The following is a 22,463-nucleotide window of genomic DNA, read 5'->3' on the forward strand; positions in this document are numbered from 1 at the left end:
CCACATAGTCAGTTTGTAGATTTAAACTTTTTTAAGAATTTGTGGGTTTTGTTTTAATTGTTTAACCACATTGCTTACAAGCGTTTTAGAAAAGGGAAAATTTGTCCATAATCTATGACTTTCAAAAATTTACGATAATGAAAAATTATAACTTCTGTCACAAAGAAAAACAATGACAATCAATTATTGATTGTAAAGAATTTTCGACACAAAGAGGAATAAATTACTTTGATTGATTTGTGGTAATATGTATAATACATCATATTTCATTATGAAAAGAACAATATATAAGGGTTCTCGAACCATACATTCAGCACAACACTGTACCATCGCACAAAATCAAGTAAGTTTCTTTACAAAATTAACTATATTCATGATATTGTCTGTTAATTTAACTGCTCCATCGCAATTTATAGTATTCAACTTTTGACGATTTTTTAAGTTGAGAAAATTATGTCTTTGTCATTTTAGACAATCACACGATATTTGTGTTGTTACTACTATAAGTTTGATAAAATATTTTTGTATCACTAAACAATGCATTAGAAATCAAGAAGTCAAAGCTTACAGCAGTCAGCAATAAAATATCCACTTTTCTTTGAGATGAAACTTGATATTTAACAGTTCTTTCATTTCTAGATAAAATCAATGTATTTTAAATGACCTGCTATTTCTATGTCCTTTGTGGTCGTCCTTTTGTGAAATATTCGGCTTTGAGTGTTCCATATGAAGGACAATTCAGAAAAACTCTCTTGAAGCACAAAATTTGTTAAGTGTTATTTTCATTTCTATCGTGAGTATTATAAAAGTGCAAAATAATATAAATTATCTATAGAAGAACAACATGATACATAGTGTCAACTAGACCAATTTCTAATAAAAACAATATTATATTAGTAAAGTGAGATCGAAAAGGTAAAACCAAAATAATTGTTTGACAAAAATGAACGTTTTAAGTAGGTAAAAATTAGTTAAAAAAACGTCAAAGCGATTTATGAAGTTTGGAAAATATGCAGATGAAAACCCCATGATTACCAAAGAAATTATTACACGTGCAATTCAGTTATATAAACTACTTCTAAGTATAAAATTATTCGGTTTACAATTTGTCATGAGCTAAATCCACTAGAGTATGAAAAACGCACCAAAAACAGTGATATTGCTTCTTTCAAGGTTTTATGCTGTTCTAAAGATGGATATTTTTCAAATGGTGCAATTTTGTCAAAAAAGATGCAAAAGACGCCAGAGTGGAATTAAATATTATAAGTAGAAATAAAAACTGACAATACCGTGACAAAAACGAAATGCGACAAAAAGAACGAAACAAAACTGTAAAGAACATTTTATGTGATTTTTTATCATTACATAAATCTATTGGCTTGAATAACAATAAATTAAGTTTACTCATTATCAAAGGCTGTAGGGTGACCTGTTATTGTTTATACGTTTGTCTTTTGGTGCTTGTGAATAGTTTTCCAAATGGTAATTGAACCATAGTTTTATATAAATGTTTATTTAAAGCACATATCGAAAACTATTTTGAATGAAACTTCAATATGTTCAATTTGATGTCTTCGACCCAATGACGTTTTGACATTACCATAGTTTGATATATTTATTTAAGGTAAATATCAAATACAATAGTTTTGAGTGAAATTTCAATATTATCAATTTAATATCTTCGACCAAATGACTTATCGTTTTGACATTACCTTTCTATAGTGAAACTAACAATACATATCTGTGATTACTGTTACCGACACTTGGACCTACTCCTTGAAGTCTGATAAAATACAATAAATTAGAAGGGGGAATTATCTCATGGGCCATACCACTAGTCTGATGTTTACAATTGAATTCAGACCATGAGATAAAGGGCTGTGTGTTTTACGTAGAATCACTCTACAGATTAATAATGTAATCACGTAATAAAACATCTGTAGCCTTTCTTTAGCGAAAACTACAATAAAATCACTGTGAAAATATGATGAAAAAACTTTATGTATGACAACTTTTACTACTGATTGGCACACGAATGAAAGACATTTGTGCAAACGAAACGGTCAAACTTTACAACACACTATTGTTTTGGGGGTTCTCTTATTAGAGGTTTCTCAACATCTTCCGAACGAACGAAAATTGACCTACCTTGACGTAACTTGCCGTAACGAAAAAAGAGGGAGCATTCATTTTGAGTCGTAGACATATTATATTGACTTGATATATATAATATATGTAATTGATCAATAAATTATGGCGAGGAATATAAAATATTTAGACCCAGGACAGCAATGTGTATGGTTTATATTCGTACAAATTTTAGTATTTATAAAATTATTTTATTTCGGTTTTTTTTCGTTGAGTTTTAATGGCATGCTGTATATGTTTCTTCGGTTTATATTTTTCTTATTTTTTCTATTTACTGTAGGAATAGAATTTAAAGAAAACGAACCTTTTAAAAACTATGTAACTATCAGTTTTGTTGGTGCAGTAGCACTCATACTTTCAACAAGAATACACAAAACTCTATTACTTTATGATTGATCGAATGCACCTTTATATTTCTGTAACTAATTCCAAAAATAATTTAAAGCAAGTCGGACCAATTGGACATTTTTTGTTTGGTGCTTATTTCTAGAAGACATAATTTACCCAAACTCACCATCCTTTATTCGATCCATATTTATAAGGGATGTATGGATATTTTAAAAGAAAATACTAAACTTGTGTCATCTAAAAAACTTTTTAATCCTTTTACAAACACTAATCTCGTCGGGAAATACTTGTCACAGAACGTTAAACATCTAACAATCAATCAAATGAAATGCAAACCAGACGCCCGATTGTTTTTAACAACATTACAAACTGACATGTTCTTTTTAAATTGATAAGGGAGATAAATCAAACGCATATATTCGACATGTAACCAAACGAAACTCAACGTAAGAATACGTAACATGCAACAGCAGAAAATAAATTGGAACATCGATGTTTAACCACAAAATTAAAATGCAAGGTGGTAAAAAGACTATGCAATTGTTTACCGTTGTCTTTCAACACACTACAATATCGCTAAACATTTATTGTGGATTTTATGATCTAAATAACTGCTCCTTAACGCTACGTTCGTAGAGTTTCGTTCGTTCGTAAGATGTTGACAAACCTCTATTAAGTACTCTGTAATAAAAAAAAAAATCTTTTCTATTGAAGAATGCAGATCTTAGTCGGTATACTCCTGGTTATTTGTAGCGCAGTCAGCGCATCCTATAAAGGAGGATATGGCGGTTATGGAGGTGGATACGGAGGATACGGAGGTGGATTCGGTGGTGGGTTCGGAAGAGGATACGGAGGATACGGAATCGGAGGTGGTTACGGAGGATATGGAATCGGAGGTGGATACGGAGGATATGGAATCGGTGGTGGATACGGAAGATACGGTGGAATCGGAGGTGGATACGGTGGCGGATACGGAGGCGGATATGGAAAAGGAAAAGTTGTTGTCGTTAAAGGATATGGTGGTTATGGTGGTTTAGGAGGTGGATATGGTGGTTATGGTGGATATGGTGGCGGTTATGGTGGACTAGGAGGTGGATATGGTGGTTATGGTGGTTACGGAGGTGGATTAGGTGGTATTGGAGGAGGATATGGTGGTTACGGTGGTGGATACGGATACGGAAAGGGCAAAGGTAAGATATTGTATACTTTAAATTATCATTTGACAATTACTTAATGTATAGATTGTATAGGTTTTATTCATTCATTTGTTTAAAGCCTATACAGGTTTCTGTCAGAATGTCAAAGGATACAATACGCCTTCTTAAAAGGGAATATACATTGCAGCCGTCAAATAGATGACATATATAAAAACAATATAAAAGTTTTGTTTTATCCCTATTGATTTCACTTACGTTCTAAGAATCCGTAGGAAGTCAGTATCAAACCACATTAAATATGGTGTAAATCATCATTTACATGTTCAGGACTAAATTCTTTGTAAAAATATTCAAGGGTTTTGCAAGGGTAAAAAGTGAGACGTTTTAATTCACAAACAAACTGTAGATTCTTCAGAGTTGAATTATTTCCCTTGTTTAAAATTATCCGAGTTTAATACTATGACGTAAACATAAAGTAAGGTTGACTAGATTATTGAATTATTGAATTTTTGATATTTTAAACAGATATCATTACAGGTAATCTTCACACTTTGCAAGAAGTGAGGTGACTGACAAAAACATTAGTTTCGTCAAAATAAACAACAGAAAGTAAAACTAAGTACGCAAAACTTCGGAAGAAATTAGCCAAGTGAAATGCAAACAGTATTATTTAACTTGAATTTGATTATATGTGATATAGCTTTATTGTTAAAAATGAAGATGTATTATCAATGCTTATACCAAGCCATTCGTTTGATGTGTTTGGGCTTTTGATTTTGCATTTGTTGAGGTACTTTCCGTTTGGAATTTCAATTGTAGGCCGCTTTTATGCGTATATAATAAAAAAAAAAAAGGAAACACAAAAAATGTAAAATATAATTTTGTTTAAAAAGTCTGATTAAGTACAAAATCAACAATGCAAAATGATAAGTGTTATTGTGCCATGGTAAATGTTTGTTTATACATTTGTTTTGTCAGTATAATCGAATTTTATGCGATTGTTATACAAGTGAGAGGTTTATATAGCTATTAAACCAGGTTGGATCCACCACTTTCTAGTTCCAAGACACGAATATTATAGGTGTTGTCCATTCGTTTGATGTGTTTGAGCTTTTGGTTACGCCATTTGATTAGTAGGGACTTTCCGTTTTGAATTATCTTCGGAGTTCAGTATGTTAGAGATTTTACTATTTTCGTAAAACCGATGTTATAAGATATTTTCATTTTATTTTGCAGGATATTAAACAGACTCTCATCCAATAGAACTACAAAGGATATTATTTTTTTACATTTATGATAATAAAATATAATCATGCATTGCATTTGTGTTGTCGTCTTCTTTCATAAATTTATTATACTGTCTTAGATTCAAGCACCTTCACTCTTGTCGAGATGAATTGTCGTAAGAAGAAAACGCATTATTATAAAATCAATATTGAGCTAAAATATTTCTCTAGATCATGGAAATTAGTTGGAATTCATCATATATGTAGATAACTGGTAACGTATCGTACCTTTAACGAACGCAACCACGACTCTGTTGCACTTTGATGTTTCTGCTGTTTCGTTGTTTACCTTTTATATTTGATTTGTTCCCTCACTTTTAGTTTGTTACGGTACCCGGATTTGTTTTCTATCAATCAATTTATGATTTTCGAACAGGGGAATACTACTGTTGCCTTTATCAAAGCGTTGTCTGTAGCACACCCTATTGATAATATGACACTGATAAACTCTTTACATCCTTTAAATTACAGAATGGAGTAATCCTTTCTCATGATTGCATGTATGCCTTAACACAACTTTCTCGATTTTTTCGGAGGGTAATTATTAACAAGAGAAAGATGCATTTTAAAAAATCATGAAACGAAAACGACAAGACAATGAATTTAAAACAACGAAGGATATATCTTAAAAAGTAAAGTATTTATGTTGACCCCTGATATAAAACCTGATTATATAAAATGTCAATAAAAATAAAATGGCGTACCAAAAAGGCTACTAACAACAGAATGTAAAAATATCCTATAATTGATCAAACTGAACAATTACAAAACTCCATGTCCCGTGTCCTGTAAATTCATTTATTATTTATGAAATGTTCGATTATGTTGAACACTAAGGATTTTCTCCTGTTGAAGTCTACCTTAGCCCTTGTTTTTGGCTGACATTATCTGTCCTTGCGGTCATAAAACTTTCGAGTCAGTTTTTTTGTACTCATACTCGAAAATCAACCAATGAAATTGCTTGATTTCTTGTTCGAGCATGATTTTTGTGCTCCAAGCACTGAGCAAAGTTTTATGCCTTCAAGGCCTGGAATAAAGGTTTGTTAAGCTCTTCAGTGTCGTATTTTTTACGGCTTTCCAACTATTCGATGAGTTTTATTAAGACAAAACAGGCGTAGGGCGTACACATTTATACGCCCGGGTAATACTCGCATGCGTCCAGCACATCTATATCGGACCCAATAATATTTATGGATATTTTCAAACAACACATAAGAACTTTTTATATATATTTACATCTAAGGGGGACTCAAGTTGCCGAATTTCCGTTGATAAGCATAAGCTTGCTATATGATGAATTTTACTTTCCGTGATTTTATCTCTTTAATGAATAATTCAAATATTGTTGACATGATTTAACAAACTTTAGTAAAATTGTCCGTTTATAAATTTATGAATTCTTAAGAAACTAAAGTTTCAACTCCCTCAGGCAAAGTTGGCTTTAGATGAATTTGGCTATTTATTTAAGGTATTTTTGACATATAGCTCTTCAACGGTTTCGGCAACTTATACATCTTCGGATTTCAAATGTTTGGCTTTAAGCGTTCCTGATGAAGGTAAATCCAGAAAAGCGCTTCGGACGCAAGAAATTATTCAACGTGTTGTTTTCAATTTTTTAACTTATAACATTTGGACTTCATCTATTCCAACGACTTTGGAATAACATATTCCACATATACATTTAGTGTGTTTTAAATTTTGAATTTAAAAGTTGTCAATACGGACCGTTTGAGAGATAAATTGTACGACAGAAGACATTTTTTTTTATTTCCCCCCTGTTGCACATTCATTTCTATGTGACAAAAAACGCAGTTGCATTGCAAACCCTTGTTTAATCAATACTCCAGGATACGATTTTCTATAATGATTTTTGTGATGGACTGTAACTGCTTTCAAGGAAGCTATGGCCCAGTAAATTGTTAAAAAAAGAAGAACATAAGTCATCCCGTCATGCACAGACCCCATCATTATTTAGTTGACGTTTTCGAATATCTGTAAGATAGATGGCCACGGATATGCCGCAAAAGGACATTCAAACTCATAAGTTGGAAATAAACTGATAAAAGCCAATCAAGATAACGAAAAAAAGACAAAAGAAGAAACAACAGGATACAAAAGATAACATACAAAGCTAGCAACTTACTCACGAACCTCACTAAAAACCGTAGTTGACATTAGGTGCTACGGTAGGTATGCATACCGCAATTGTCTGAGAAGAGAAATTGTGAACACACCAAATAATTAGTAAACACGATCTAGAAACAATATCTGAATACATGAAACTGTAGTTCGATTCTTAGAAAGAGTTTTTTTTAATTATTTTTACCAATTTATGTTTTTCTATTAAGCGTATATATGAAAATGAATAAATAATGAAAAAAAAAATGGATCGGGACGATGAGATGTAAAGGTTAACATAAATTTGTTTATAGATAGTTTTCTTACAAAGTTTTTCAAACACATTTTGAGTTAATTGGTAGTTATCATTACAACTAAAATAGTGTTTTTTTTTATAGTACCGGACAGGATAACACTTTACTCATGCCAAGTATTTCTTTATTTGAAACAAAGATAAATGTTCTGAAAAGTGTTAATTTAACAAACATTAATAAGGGAAATCAATACCACCTTCAAAGGCTTTCATGTACTACTGGAGCATAACAAAACACAAGAGTATGAGGGGTATGGAATCTAGGTACTTACATTATTTATCATCTTAAGAAAGCTTAGAATATTCCTGTGTTTGTCTCTTTTCACTAAACACCTTTACTTAGTTGAAGGGCGAACGGTAGCCTAAAATTTGTACTTTCTGTGTCATTTGGTCTCTTGTGAAGAAATGTCTTATTGGTGATCATGTCACATTTCTTTTATATGAACTTTTAAGTTGTTTTTTTTGGTGATAAAATCCTTCTCTTTTCTTTATGCCATGTGTTTTTCTATGATGACATGTTTGTTTGTTTTATAGAGTGAATTAGAAAATTACACTACGTTTACTGCTAGACCCCTATTTTGGACATTTTTACTTATTATGTCTGTTTGTTCTGTTGGCACATTTTGGTCTTTTTTAATACAAAAATATGCGAGTGTCATACAAGTGAGGGGATAAACTAGCTATATCACTAGGTTGAATCTACACATTTCTACATACGCAAATGCCTGCACCACGACAGTCAGGAATATGACAGTTGTTATCAATTCGGTTGATATGTTTAAGCTTTTGATTTTCCCATTTGATAAGGGACTTTACAATTGATTTTTTTCTTGGAGTTCAGTAGTTTTGGTATTTGACTTTTCATATATTGGAAAAACATCTACATATTGACAATGAAGATCGGTTGACATGTTTTTACTTTTTCATAAGAATTTATTTTGTCAACATAACATAATTTCATGTTGTAATGTTACACTATTGTTTCAGATAAGGGTGAAAATTGATGCATATTAAATCTTTTAAACCCGCTACATGTGTTGGCACCTGTCCTATATAAGTTATGAATCTGATGTTCAGTAGTTGTTGTCTGTTGAAGAGGTTCATTAGTGTTTATCGTTTTTTTTATATATAGATAAGACCGTTGAATTTCCCGTTTGAATGATTTTAAACTAGTCATTTTTGGGGCTCTTTATAGCTTGCTGTGAGTCAAGGCTACGTGTAGAAGTCCGTGCTATGACCTATAATGGTTTGCTTTTACAAATTGTGAATTGGATGAATAGTTTTTGTCTCATTGGTACTCAGCCACATCTTCTCTTTTGTCTGTTTGTCTCTTAATTTTTTAGCCATAGTGTGGTCAGTTTATTTTCGATCTATGAGTTTGACTGTCCTTCTGGAATCTGACGCCGGTCTTTCTTATATCTATTTACAACAAAATGACAAAAATAAAAGACTTAAACGCAAAAAAAAAAGAAAAACGTAAAGACAACAGTCGTATACCGCTGTTTAAAACTCATAATTCGAGGAAGCTAAAAAAAAATACGGGTAACAATTTATTATCGAGGGATACACAAAAATACACTGAAATACAAGAAAAGCAAATGCCAATACAAATGGACACGGAAAAAAGTAAAATCACAAAAATACTGAACTTAGAGGAAGATCAATTGGGAAAGTCCATAATCACATGGCAAAATCAAATAACAAAACGCATCAAAAACGAATGGACAAAAACTGTCATATTCCTGACTTGGTACATGCATTTTGTTTTATAGACAAATGGTGGGTTGAATTTGGTTTTATAGCCAACCCCCCGCTTGCACATCAATTTAAAGAAAAAAACACGCTATAATTACTACACTACGTTACAGGAATACAGTACAGACTAACGAAAAACGATCAACACAGAGAAAAACACGAATAAATAATACAATACAGTCAAATTTTGGTAAACCAAATACCGAATTAACAGATTTTTCGGTCGATTCCGGCCAAGTATTGAAGACTCATTTGTTTCTCTATAAAGTTCCTTATGTCGTCAAAATTACGATATAATTATATAGTCACTTTACTCTTTATTATATGAATTATTACCTGGCGAAACTGGTTTGTTCAATTTATTTAAAAGTGTAACAGTATCTATCGATATCCAATAAAAACAAATTGTTTATACAAGATGTGTTTTTATCAATTAGAAAGGTGTTTGACCGTGAACTTAAAATTGAGCTAATTAAACCCTTTTAAAATACAATAAATGCAGTGTAAGGCAAGATGATGTAAGACCGAACACACATTAAAAACATACAACAAAAATCAAAAACCCTGTAGACGAACCTCGAGTAACTCGACTATATTGACAAATAAGACATATTATGTGAAATATACCGAAAATACAGACTTCAAGCCTCATACGAAATAAACAGACAACAACTCAGCAAAGAATAACTTACAGGACCCACATGTATAATGAAGTAGCAACAACATACTAGAAAACGGGATATATTAATACCAAACTACGTCATGTCCAACAGCGAACATGTAGTTAGTTTAAAAGAACGCTTGGAATTAATTCATGTTGATAAGCAATTCAAGATCATAAGTACTCGTAATCAATTGCTCTAGACACAAGTGTGATATTTTATAATCACACCAACAGAAACAAAGAAATTAAGTTTCATAAAAAAGGGACGAAAGATACCAGAGGGACAGTCAAACATAATGGCTGATATTGTCAAGTAGTTAAACCTTCAAATCAAAAGTTTAATTTCAAAACGTTGACTTCATACAGAATGAAGCTAATGAAATAACATTATTCGGAAGACATGAAGTTGATTCCACTTCCTTTCTTTAGCAATTATGTTCGAATAATAACCGAAGATTTATGATAGACAAATTCAACACAAATTCAAAGCATGGTTATATTTTATGTCAGAAATATAAGAAAGAATATCTTTATCCATTTTTTTGTAGAAATCAGCGTTTAATATCCTGAAAAATAAAAAAAAGATAAATAATATAGTTTAAGACAACATAGGCTTTATTCTTATCATTTTGTGTTGTATTGGCGTTTATGTGTTTATGACAATTTATAAATTCAGTGAAATCAACAAAATTCATTATATAAATAGCAGATAATCATTTCGGAGATCTTAAAATATAAGATCTGAATGTTATTGTATCTCTTCTTTATTTAATAAATGACATGAAAGTAATTTACGACAAACGAACCGAGGAACATTTTTAAGAAGAAGCCATTATTACAAAAAGGGGAGGTTTCTTGTTTTGGTCTTTTTTTATGAAGCCCAACAAATATATATCTTTTATTCAAGTATTGATCAAATACCTATGACATGAAGTATAAGCCTACATAATGGTTTGCTCACCACGGGAGATTTCAATACTGTTAATTTAATACTGAAAATCATTTTAACGATCTGCATGTTCAGATTAGAGTATCAAATGTTATCACATCTATGTAAGTCTTATTTGGGTAAGTGCATAAATACACGGTCGGCTGATTGTAGTTTCTTCCTCTAATCAGATATTTCGGTATAATCCCTATTCTATTTTTTTCATCCCGAACATATAATTTTGTTTTTACTGCAGTTCAGCGTTTCCTTTCATAGATGATGTGCTTTCCTCTATTATATTTTGTACCCGGATTTTTTTACCTCTCAATTTATGACGATTGAACAGAGATATACTGTACTACTGTTGCCTTTTAAGATAGGTGTTAGGATCTTACATAAATTTTTGTTTGAAAATATTGATTGATATGCTAAACTTGTTCCTACGTAGATATAACTGATAAACAAATGACAATTACAATAGCTTCTTCTTTCGATGTTTTGATTCGAACTGTGTTTACAAACATCTTAAAGTTCTGTGTTGTTTGTATTCTTTCTTCTTCGTGTTATTTCATGCGAGTGGTAAGGTTTTTTTAAGGAAGAAGTATACTATGGATTTCTGATAACAACTTTGCATATGTATTCTGTAATTTTACTATGAATAAGGCATGCTGTCAATTGTATATAGCAATGTATGCAGAAGTAAGGTAATGGTATGTTAATATCACAACGGTAAATGAACACATATATGTAAATCATTAGTTGACCAAAACAAATCCAGTTAAGAAATAAAAGTTTTAAAATTATTTGAGGCAAACATTATCTTACCTTTGCCCTTTCCATATGCATAACTATTCAAACCACCATATCCACCTAGTTTACCACCTAATCCACCTCCGATTCCTCCTAATCCACCTCCGATACCACCAAGTCCACCTCCGACACCTCCAAATCCACCTCCGATACCACCAAATCCACCTCCGATACCACCAATTCCACCTCTGATACCACCGATTCCAACACCGTAACCACCATATCCTTTAACGGGTACTTTTACAACAATAGCTTTTTTGTATCCTTTACCGTATCCGCCATATCCACCCCCGAGTCCACCTCCGAATCCGCCACCAAGTCCAACTAATCCTCCTCCGTATCCACCCCCGATTCCATATCCTCCGTATCCACCACCGATTCCGTATCCTCCGTATCCACCTCCGATTCCGTATCCACCACCGTATCCACCATATCCTCCTCCATATCCACCTTTACCGTATCCACCATATCCTCCTCCATATCCACCTTTACCGTATCCACCAACTCCAATACCCCACAATCCCCCTCCTAATCCTCCTCCTAATCCACCTCCTAATCCACCTCCTAATCCTCCTCCTAATCCTCCTAATCCTCTTAATCCTCCACCGTATCCTCCGTATCCGCCATATCCTCCTTTATAGGATGCGCTGACTGCGCTAACGATAACCAGGAGTATACCAGCTAAGATCTGCATTCTAAATAAATAATACTTATCTATATGAAACCCTGTTTAGATATTAACAATATAAAGGTACCTTACAGTTAAAGCTGTAGCGGTAAGAACATTGTTAACAGCTTTAGTATAATGAATCTATATTCAAGTGTTAAAAAAAGATCTGCATTCTGCAATAGCCCAGATATCTATAAATTAATGATATTTATAAAGAGAATTTTAAAGAATTTCGAAACTCATATAAATGAAGTAAAATTTGATTAAAATTAAATGTTTATAATGTATATGCAAATATAGGCACCACTAGCATGCCGCTGTTCAAAGGTCATCAATCGATTAAGAGAACAAAAAAAAAATCCGAGTTACAAACTAAAACTTGGGGAAACACATCAAATATAAGGGGAAAACAACGAAACAACAGAAACACTGAAGTGCAAAAAAAACAAACAAAGGACAATGCAATATACTTAGAAACAAAATATAAGATAACAACTGCAATATTCCTGACTTGGCACAGGACAAATCCGATGATCTTTACCAAAAAAAACATTAAAAGTAAAATTGATCGCTAATATTATGCACTTATGTTTAAAAAAAAAAAGACCACAGAGGATTAATGATATCACAGTTATTGTTCAATACGACACGCATACAATCCTCTTTCTAATTTTTGTAAATTAAATTGTAAAAATTCAACTTAATATATAGACCCCAGATAATTTTACCAATCTTAAATATTTACATAACATGTTTATGTTCTCAATTTTATTTTATAAATGATTTTTATCAGACTTCGTCGGATACTCCCAGGGTCGGTAAAAATGTCAACAGATATGTTTTGTTTGTTGAAATTATTTCAAGTCACAAAGACATTTTCAAACGATAAATATGAATGACGTTATGTCATTCAATTCAATCACGGTTGAGAGGGTTTTTTTTATTGAAGTTTGCCTACAACTTTTTAAAATTTTATTTAGAAATGATTAGACAATTTTTGTCACTTGTATTATTTCAAACTTCATACATTAACCATGTTAACTAAACTTGTTCTCTAAAAAAATATCACTTCTTGCAAATACCTTTATTTTAATTGTTCAATCAATTTCATCTCACTTTTGATAATGAAATCATAAGAATGTTAGATATTAACATGGTAGATTTTTTAAACTATTGATAATACACTTTCCGTTGCCATTTCTAGGACTTATCAAAATCGTTAAAAAAATTCGTTACATCAGTTTTCATCTAGAGATAAGAAAAGACACGTTCAACTTTAAATAATTTTGAAAAACACTGCCAGTTCATTTTCTTTGTCGACAAAGCGGGCTTTAGCCCAGCTACATGCCTGCATTCGAAGAAGTAGTTTAAAAGAGGGACGAAAGATACCAGAGGGACAGTCAAACTAATAAATCGAAAATAAACTGACAAAGAATGGCAATCTTAAAAGAGAAGATTAGAATGGTATATAGTCTTGATTTCATTAACGATTAATAGGTTCTTTGACTACTAATGTTTACTAATTTTTTGGTATTTCAAAAGATGTGCAGTATTTACTTCTACGAGACAGAATATCAATTTAACTTCATCAGAATATCAATTTAACTTCATCAGAATATCAATTTAACTTCATCAGAATATCAATTTAACTTCATCAATGGATGCTTTCCCTTCATAATTGATTTTGCATCTTATCGAAATACTTTTTGTTTAAAATTTGCAACACTATTATCTGGTCAACTGTCTATAACTAGAAACGTAAAATGTTCTCAATCTAAAACAATCGACAAAAAGTTAAAAACTTAGATGGAAAAGTTACACAGAATAGAAGTTAATCTAACAGTGACCATATAATGACTTACCTGATTTGATACGGTGGTTCAGTTATGTGCTGAATGTACTTGCTATTGGTTCTAGACGTCTTATATATATTGCTCATTTCATAATACAATTTGATGTATTATACATTTTACCACAAATTAATCAACATTAATTATGCATTTTTCTGCTGAAAATTATTTAATACGTCCGCTTTATCAAATTATAGGTTTTAATGTAAAAAATAATAATTCTACATTTTTTATGTGTTTTTCTAATCACAGATTGGCTAATGTTGCACTTTTTTAATTGTTTTTGTTAGCAAAAATAAAAGACGTTTACATCAACATACGATTTTTAATATCCACTTCATATGAATTTCTAAATCATACACAATTGTTAAAAAGTGGACCTATAAATTAACCATAATATTAATTCCCCAAAAAAGAAAGTGCCTAAGGTAGCACTCCACAGTTAGGTGTGTAGTTTCGCATTTTGGCCCCTGTGGATTTTTCAAATATAAGAGCTAGTGTGCAATAAAATTCATTTTTGGATAGCTGAGTATTAAAATAGCCTTTGCATTGGGTTTATATGAACATCAAGATTTTGTAATGTATGTAATATAGGCTGTTTTCTGTATGACAGTCCGTATTTGCATGTCCCTACCATACATTTGTCCGGCAATTATTGCAATGTTTTTTTCCAACTTTTTATCGCACGAACTTTGTGATTGGATTTTACGAAAAAATGAGGCGAAAGACACCCATTTTTTATTTGATCATTAGGAAGATTTATGAAAACAGTTTCTAAAAAGGTATCCCTCAAAGGCATTGAAATTCTAGTTTGATCAAAATTTTGGGGGGATATGTGACATGTCAACCCCCCTTTTTGCAATATTTTATGGTAAATAAATGCAGAATGTTGCCATGGATACACATAAAAGGAATTAATTTTCACTCTTTTAACTTTTGAAAATCAAATCTATGGAATATACTGATTACATACATATGCACATGTACAACACAAACAGTTAGGTTAATGTATTAGAAATCCAGGAATAGGAGATGATAAAACATTTTGTGGCTCATTTTTAATTTTATTTTCTAACTGTGGAGTGCTACCTAAACAATGAGTACGAGTAAGTAAAACAACTTCCGAAGGGTTTTATGACTCGAAATAAGCATGTGAAATGTATGGCAGGATCAAACATATCTTTGACGTCCGACCCCTGCCACTAATAATATTAGGTAGTAATCCATGTAAGAATTATTCCAATTCCAATTTTGTGATACAATTTACGTAAAGCTAAAAGTGTTTGATTTTGTTTGATTTAGTCCAATATTCGTTTATATGAAAGGTATGCTCAATACTGCCTTACCAGAGAAATTTATTGAAATATATTTCATAAATGTTATATAAGTTATTATTGGAGTTATCTTCCTCAAAATTAGTTCAATAATGCATTGATTGGCATTGATTCATAACCGGATAAAGGTCAATGAAAAAAGGGTAAACATTTGTTTATGGAAGAACAATTTAAATGCAAAAATAAAGAAAAAAAACCGGGTATACTGCTAGAACGTCTATGAATTAACTTACGGAACAAAAAAGTCAAAAGCCGAACGTAGGAAACCCGGTAAATTGTGTAGAGGTATGGCGCTATAAATTGATGATAGCATAGATGAAAAAACAAATACATTGAAATGCAGACAATATTTGTAAACGACAATAGAAATTCAAATTTTGTGAATTTTACGTTAAGCTACATGTATACGTTTTTTATGTTTTTTTTATTTAAGTTGCAATATGGGTGTATATGAAAGGAATGAACAATAATTTCTATTTGCTGCTTTAACAGGGAAAACAACGGAATATATTTCTGAAAAGTTCTTTAAGTTATTATTGGAGGTATCTCCCTCAACAGTAGTTTAATAATGCACTCAATAGAATTAATATATAACCCGGTAAGCGTCACTGTAAAACGGATAAACAAGAATTTTAAAAGTGTAATTTTATATCTCTCCAAAAAAAATTATATTTTATAGATTTTTGCTAGAATGTTTTTATTCAATGGTATTTCAGCAGTAGAATAACAAAATGCTTAAACCCCTGTAAACTTATAAATTATATGTATGTAAGCCAGACGCGCGTTTCGTCTACGAGGAACCGAACTCGTTAGTACCGCTCAAATAAAAAAATTAAAACCTTCTATAACAGTAAAAAGTCGAGGAGCATTATGAAACTCCAATTACAAAGGATTTTTCAAATACAGCTAGCTAAACTCATACAGTATATGATTCTTGATGCAAAACTCCTGCGTATTTCGCATAACATCTTTGTTTTATAAACAGTAGACTTATAATCATGACCCTATCAATTTTAATTCTGGTCTGGATGATAATACGATCGGGTAAGGAACCTTCAACAACAATGGCATTGACCAAGTGGTTGTAATAAACTCATCATATATACACCGATTAAAATGTTGTAGCTAAGAGGATGCTGTCCACTATTCACCTTTACTTTGAAATATACGAATACTATGTACTAGAATTATAATTGACATATCGACTGAACTATGTCATAATAAAAAAAATATATTCGGATCTTCGGTCACTTTTTTCAATTCATATGAACGCCCAAAAATGATTTCAACTCAATAAAATTAAGAATGGGAATAAGGACTATGTCAAAGAAAAAACAACCCGACCAATTAGCAGAAACCAGCCGAAGGCCATTGGTGTATTCATGATCATCATTTATCAAGATTAAGTCGTTAGGTAATTGATCAAGTAACTTAAATCTTATCTCATCTCTACAAAATTCAACACATGTCCGACATGTATACATCTTGTGAGAGGCTTCTTTATTACGTTGTTCCTTAAGCGGTTAAATGGATCATTAAATACGGAAGTCTTATTAGTGGGTTAAGGACAAACATTTACCTGATCCCTAAAATGAAACAACAAAATAAGAGAAAAAGACTGAACAAAAAACTAAAAGACAGGGCAATGTGTAACACATCAATCTCAGTGATGTATACTTTACTCTATCAATATTTCCTTATTTCATTAACAACCAGAAGTCCAGAAGTGAGATTGGAGTAAACTGCAGTAAAATTGTTTCAAGTTACGAAAACGACTGATCAGTTTTACGCTTTGAATTCTATATACGTAAACTACATGTAGGTGTACTGTTCCTTCAAAACAATTAATTTATTCAGTATAACATTAAGTTAAAATGTTCAGGACGAATCTTCGAAAGTCATCGATATGGGTCATAACTCTTTTACATTTAAATGTCGTCCGACTTAAGAATATCGATAAGACTCATCAGTGATTTTCGTATTCTCTCTATCGGGTTACATTTGTTGATCAGGACTTCTACACTACCCTACTGCTGATCAAATGGATTCAAGACGTTAAAAATATTAACCTTTTAAATATTTATCCATATGTTTGTGTATTTATAATAATAATTTTACAAGCATTTTATTTGGTAGTATGGTTGAACGTGTTAATAAATCATTACAGATGAGACAAGGAAGCTATTAAACCAAGAGTTCATACAAATAATTCAAAGAACACCAATAAATAAATTACAACAACTCTCAAACAAACCTTAAATATACTACACCAGGATGATTTTATCAAATAATAAAGTAGGAGAATGCCACCAAAATTGTAAGGTTGAAGTCTCCTTCAATAAACTTTTTATGTTTTACAAACATTTGACTTTCAATTTTCAAGTTAAGGCAAAACCAGATAAAAACCCAGGATGCAACAAATATTTAATTACCACATTTATAAAATGCTAAGTCATTTAATTTTTTGTCATAAAAGTTATTGGAAAGTTAAGATTTTTATTGATAATTTTTTGTTGTTGTAAAAAGTGCAACATTTGCCAATCTGTGGTTTAAAAACATTCATCAAAAATGCAAAATGATTGCTTATTACATTAGAAAACAAGTGTTTGTTTTAAATAATTTTAAGCATAAAAAAAATTGCATAATTAATGTTGATTAATTCGTGGTAATATGTACAATGATACATCAAATTGTATTATGAAATTAGCAATATATAAGGCTTCTAGAACCAACAGTAAGTACATTCAGCAAAATACTGAGCCACCGTACAAAAACAGGTAAGTTTCTATATTGTCAGTGTAAATTTAAGTTCTATTGTATTAACCATTCCATCTAGATTTTATATTTTTGTCGATTTTAAAGATGGAGTATACATTTGCCATTCAGAACATTTAAACATTTGTCACGAAGATAGCGTTGCAATTGAAAATCTAAAAAAAATATTTCCTTGTCGCCAAAAGATTGATAAATTGAAAACATGCATTCTTCAGTCGTTAAAGATAATTTTTTATTGAAAGTAAATGTGGCACATCTTTTATTGATACCAAAAAGCAAATAAATTATAAGTAGTTTACGAACCAATTATCCTTTCATTTTCAAAGATAATATACAATTTTAATCTTTCAAAAAGCAGTACTTCTTGGAATGTTTCTGGGCTAAATTCCATTTCTTTTGACAAGGAACATGAAGTGGTAGAATTATTTATAGTTAAACATGTCATTTTATCTCTAGAATTAATCTGATGTAAAAATAATTTAAATGATTTTTTTGAGTTCTACAAATAGTTTTTCATTATCGAAAATGAGATGAAATAGGGGGAAATTAAATAAAAAATTTCATATGGCTTTTTCACTTTATATTATCAGTATATACCTGAATCACCATTATAATCTAAAAAAAAATTCTATCTGACAAATTATATTTGCTGATTTCTGATGCGGTACGAGATAGTAGAAAAACATATACATTGTGTATCATTTAACTTAACTTTATACCTCCGACAAATGTTGTCACATGATATGATACAGATTACGTTTTTCTAAAATTCATTGCAACAGTGATTAAGTTAGATGTCTTACATATAAGGGGTTTTATATAGTCTTTGTTACTGTGACTAACTGTTTACAAAACTATGAATTTTTCGAAAAACTAGAGATTTTTTTATCCCAAGAATAGATTACCAGGCCGTATTTGGCATAATATTTTGGAATTTTGGGTCCTCAATGCTCTTCAACTTTTTGTTTGTTTGGCTTTATATATAAAATAAAGAAGATGTGGTATGAAAGCCAATGAGACAACCGTCCACAAGAAACCAAACTGACACAGAAATTAGCAAATATATGTCACCGTATGGCCTTTAACATTGAGCAAAGCCCACTGTTTTCGAACTTAGCGTCACTGATGAGTCCTATGTAGACAAAACGCGCGTCTGGCGTACTAAATTATAATCCTGGTACCTTTGATAACTATTTACATCAATATCGTCACGAAAGGCTGACACAGGATGATTTCAATTGATTGTTATAACCAGGTACATGATTATTAGGTTTTCATATGTATATCAAAATCAAAATCATTCTAAATCTAGACAGTATTCAGCAAAAGTGTTACTGCATAAATTTAGTATTATTAAGAAACGAAATTTCAATATATCAGTTTCTATTGTTTGACCAATTACTGTAATTTCTGCCATCGTTTTGATCCTTATTTATCTAGCTATAGAGAAAACACAAACAATAAAAAACATTTATCATTTTTACCAATCCTGCCAATCATAGTCAAACTTAACTTCCGGCTTTTGTATTCGAGATTCTCTTATTAAGTACTCTGAAACTAAGAAATTTCTTCTCTATTGCAGAATGCAGGTCTTATTCGGAATTCTCCTGGTTATCTGTAGCGCAGTCAACGCATCCTATAAAGGAGGATATGGCGGTTACGGAGGTGGATACGGAGCAATTGGAGGATACGGAGGTGGATTAGGAGGTGGATTAGGAGGTGGATTAGGAGGAGGATTAGGAGGAGGTTTAGGAGGAGGATTAGGTGGAGGATTAGGAGGGGGATTGTGGGGTATCGGAGTTGGTGGATACGGTAAAGGAGGATATGGAGGAGGATATGGTGGATACGGTGGAATCGGTGGTGGATACGGTGGATACGGAATCGGCGGTGGATACGGTGGATATGGAATCGGTGGTGGATATGGTGGATATGGAATCAGAGGTGGATACGGAGGATACGGAATCGGTGGTGGTCTAGGCGGCGGATTCGGAGGTGGACTCGGGGGCGGATATGGCGGATACGGTAAAGGATACAAAAAAACTATTGTTGTAAAAGTACCCGTTAAAGGATATGGTGGTTACGGTGTTGGAATAGGTGGTATCGGAGGTGGATTAGGTGGTATCGGAGGTGGATTTGGTGGTATCGGAGGTGGATTTGGTGGTGTCGGAGGTGGACTTAGTAGTATCGGAGGTGGATTAGGAGGAATCGGAGGTGGATTAGGTGGTAAACTAGGTGGATATGGTGGTTTGAATAGTTATGCATATGGAAAGGGCAAAGGTAAGATAATGTCTACTTCAAATTATTATTAAACTATCATAATTTCACTGGATTTCTATTGCTCAACGAATAATGTTTATTCATATATGTGTTTGGTTACAGTTATCATATTGATATATCATTGTTTAACTTCTACATACATTGCTTTATATTGTAAAATTGATGACATGTCTTATTCAGAGTAAAATGTATCAATCTATAGTTTGATTTCCCCATTACTGCGGAATACATATGCACATTATTTTGTCAGAATTCCACAGTATGCGACTACCTATAACAAAATGTTACCATATAAAATAAAAGAAAGTTCCCATTAAAACATCGATGAAATATGCTATTGCAATTATTATCTGTTTTCTAACTATATCTACTATATATAAAGTTTGAATAGATTCCATATTCTTAACAAATGTTAGTTATATCCCTACATACATCTGTACTAATTATGGTCTGGATAAACCAATATGATTATGAATTATATTAAAATATTAAAAGGGAGTAAACAAATATTAGAAGTATTTATATAAATTGTTAGGCTACACAAAAAACTAAAATAAAAAAATATTGACCTGCACATTTTGCAATATTGGCAGAAGGCTTCTTCCTAAACACACGGCGTGAATTGCTTAAATTTCGTTCATCAAAAAGATAACATCGTTCAAATCTTATGTTTACACAGTTCCGAAATAAAAGTTTTGTCCTTTTTTGATACAATGAATCAGATTGAATTCACGGACTCAACAAGTTGACATAAATACAAAAATGAGAGCAAAAATGATAACTTCGTAAAGCTAATTCTACACTGTAAATATATATCTGTTTGTTTTTTTCAGGATATTAAACTCTGATTCCTACCCAAAGGCGGATAAAGACTTACATTCTTTTTTATATTTCTGATAAAAAATATAACCATGCATTGAATTTGTGTTGAATTTTTCTATCATAATTCTTCAGTCACCACACATGCTACATGGTTTGAAGAAAAACGAAGTGATCTGAATTGCCGTGGCAAAATAAATCAATTTCATGTCTAAATTTTTTCCAGATTATGTTATTTTTACCATTACCCTACCGATTGTCTTATGATAGTTTGCCATTGATGACAATAAGCTTAGAATATTAGGTATTATCAACAGCTAGCTTCCATTTTACTAGTAAAAATGATGCAAAGGATATTAACATTGATTACCTTACATTCTTCTTATTGTTGAATTCGAAGCGATCAAAGTGTTGTTTTTAAATTTGTGGTTTCCATGTTGGCTTAGTAGCAACATATCACTGTAAAATAAATTGAAGGTCTTAATTGTGTATGGTGGTTACCGCATCTTTAATTCTTAGTGGTAACTTAAGAAATAAAACTAAACACAGTGGTAATTTATTGCTCTTTATTTTACACCAGTTTGATTACCTTACATTCTTCTAATTGTTGAATTCGAAGCGATCAAAGTGTTGTTTTTAAATTTGTGGTTTCCATGTTGGCTTAGTAGCAACATATCACTGTAAAATAAATTGAAGGTCTTAATTGTGTATGGCGGTTACCGCATCTTTAATTCTTAGTGGTAACTTAAGAAATAAAACTACACACAGTGGTAATTTATAGCTCTTTATTTTACACCAGTTTGATTACCTTACATTCTTCTAATTGTTGAATTCGAAGCGATCAAAGTGTTGTTTTTAAATTTGTGGTTTCCATGTTGGCTTAGTAGCAACATATCACTGTAAAATAAATTGAAGGTCTTAATTGTGTATGGTGGTTACCGCATCTTTAATTCTTAGTGGTAACTTAAGAAATAAAACTAAACACAGTGGTAATTTATTGCTCTTTATTTTACACCAGTAAAGCTTGTTCATTTGAATGCAATATTGTTTATGAGGCAACTTGTTAAGGCCTTGTAAAAAGAAATATGTTTCTATAATTTTTATGTACTTCTTTGACCATATTTACCCAAAAAAACTTTGTTTGTACGAAACTGTTTAATAAACTTGCAAATAAAAAAAAAAGGCTTAGAAAAGTGACATCTTTGAGTGTA

The 22,463-nt window shown here is 31.6% G+C and overlaps 3 protein-coding genes across 4 annotated transcripts; 2 read left to right on the top strand and 1 right to left on the bottom strand.

Annotated features, from left to right (window-relative positions):
- Positions 1-297: 297 nt before the first annotated feature.
- On the top strand, positions 298-4,973 carry LOC139521240 (acanthoscurrin-2-like). The gene is made up of 3 exons (XM_071314700.1): positions 298-343; positions 3,211-3,686; positions 4,890-4,973. Exons 2-3 carry the CDS (start codon positions 3,212-3,214, stop codon positions 4,895-4,897), a joined length of 483 nt encoding a protein of 160 aa, XP_071170801.1. The 5' UTR covers positions 298-343; position 3,211; the 3' UTR covers positions 4,898-4,973.
- Positions 4,974-10,271: 5,298 nt separating this feature from the next.
- On the bottom strand, positions 10,272-14,148 carry LOC139521222 (shematrin-like protein 2). Of its 2 annotated transcripts, none has more exons than XM_071314655.1 (4): positions 14,060-14,148; positions 12,014-12,222; positions 11,543-11,965; positions 10,272-10,355 (listed from the first exon to the last, which is right to left on the bottom strand). In XM_071314655.1, exons 1-4 carry the CDS (start codon positions 14,134-14,136, stop codon positions 10,348-10,350), a joined length of 717 nt encoding a protein of 238 aa, XP_071170756.1. In that variant the 5' UTR covers positions 14,137-14,148; the 3' UTR covers positions 10,272-10,347. The 2 variants fall into 2 exon arrangements, with proteins under 2 accessions (XP_071170756.1, XP_071170755.1); XM_071314654.1 differs by having other exon boundaries at positions 11,543-11,977.
- A 3,912-nt stretch (positions 14,149-18,060) lies between these two features.
- On the top strand, positions 18,061-21,354 carry LOC139521235 (uncharacterized). The gene is made up of 3 exons (XM_071314693.1): positions 18,061-18,158; positions 19,739-20,433; positions 21,267-21,354. Exons 1-3 carry the CDS (start codon positions 18,079-18,081, stop codon positions 21,272-21,274), a joined length of 783 nt encoding a protein of 260 aa, XP_071170794.1. The 5' UTR covers positions 18,061-18,078; the 3' UTR covers positions 21,275-21,354.
- The last annotated feature ends 1,109 nt before the right edge of the window (positions 21,355-22,463 follow it).

Source organism: Mytilus edulis, chromosome 4 (assembly GCF_963676685.1).
Source record: "Mytilus edulis chromosome 4, xbMytEdul2.2, whole genome shotgun sequence".
Classification (NCBI taxonomy): domain Eukaryota; kingdom Metazoa; phylum Mollusca; class Bivalvia; order Mytilida; family Mytilidae; genus Mytilus; species Mytilus edulis.

Bases quoted from the DNA above. Each gene is read 5' to 3' on its own strand.
- LOC139521240 (XM_071314700.1), top strand. From the start codon at position 3,212: ATGCAGATCTTAGTCGGTATACTCCTGGTTATTTGTAGCGCAGTCAGC.
- LOC139521222 (XM_071314654.1), bottom strand. From the start codon at position 14,136: ATGAGCAATATATATAAGACGTCTAGAACCAATAGCAAGTACATTCAG. The intron at 12,223-14,059 runs GTAAGTCATTAT...TTATTTATTTAG, and splicing joins GAACCACCGTATCAAATCAG to AATGCAGATCTTAGCTGGTA. The intron at 11,978-12,013 runs GTGGATATGGAG...GATACGGTAAAG, and splicing joins AGTTGGTGGATACGGTAAAG to GTGGATATGGAGGAGGATAT.
- LOC139521235 (XM_071314693.1), top strand. From the start codon at position 18,079: ATGAAATTAGCAATATATAAGGCTTCTAGAACCAACAGTAAGTACATT. The intron at 18,159-19,738 runs GTAAGTTTCTAT...TCTCTATTGCAG, and splicing joins GAGCCACCGTACAAAAACAG to AATGCAGGTCTTATTCGGAA.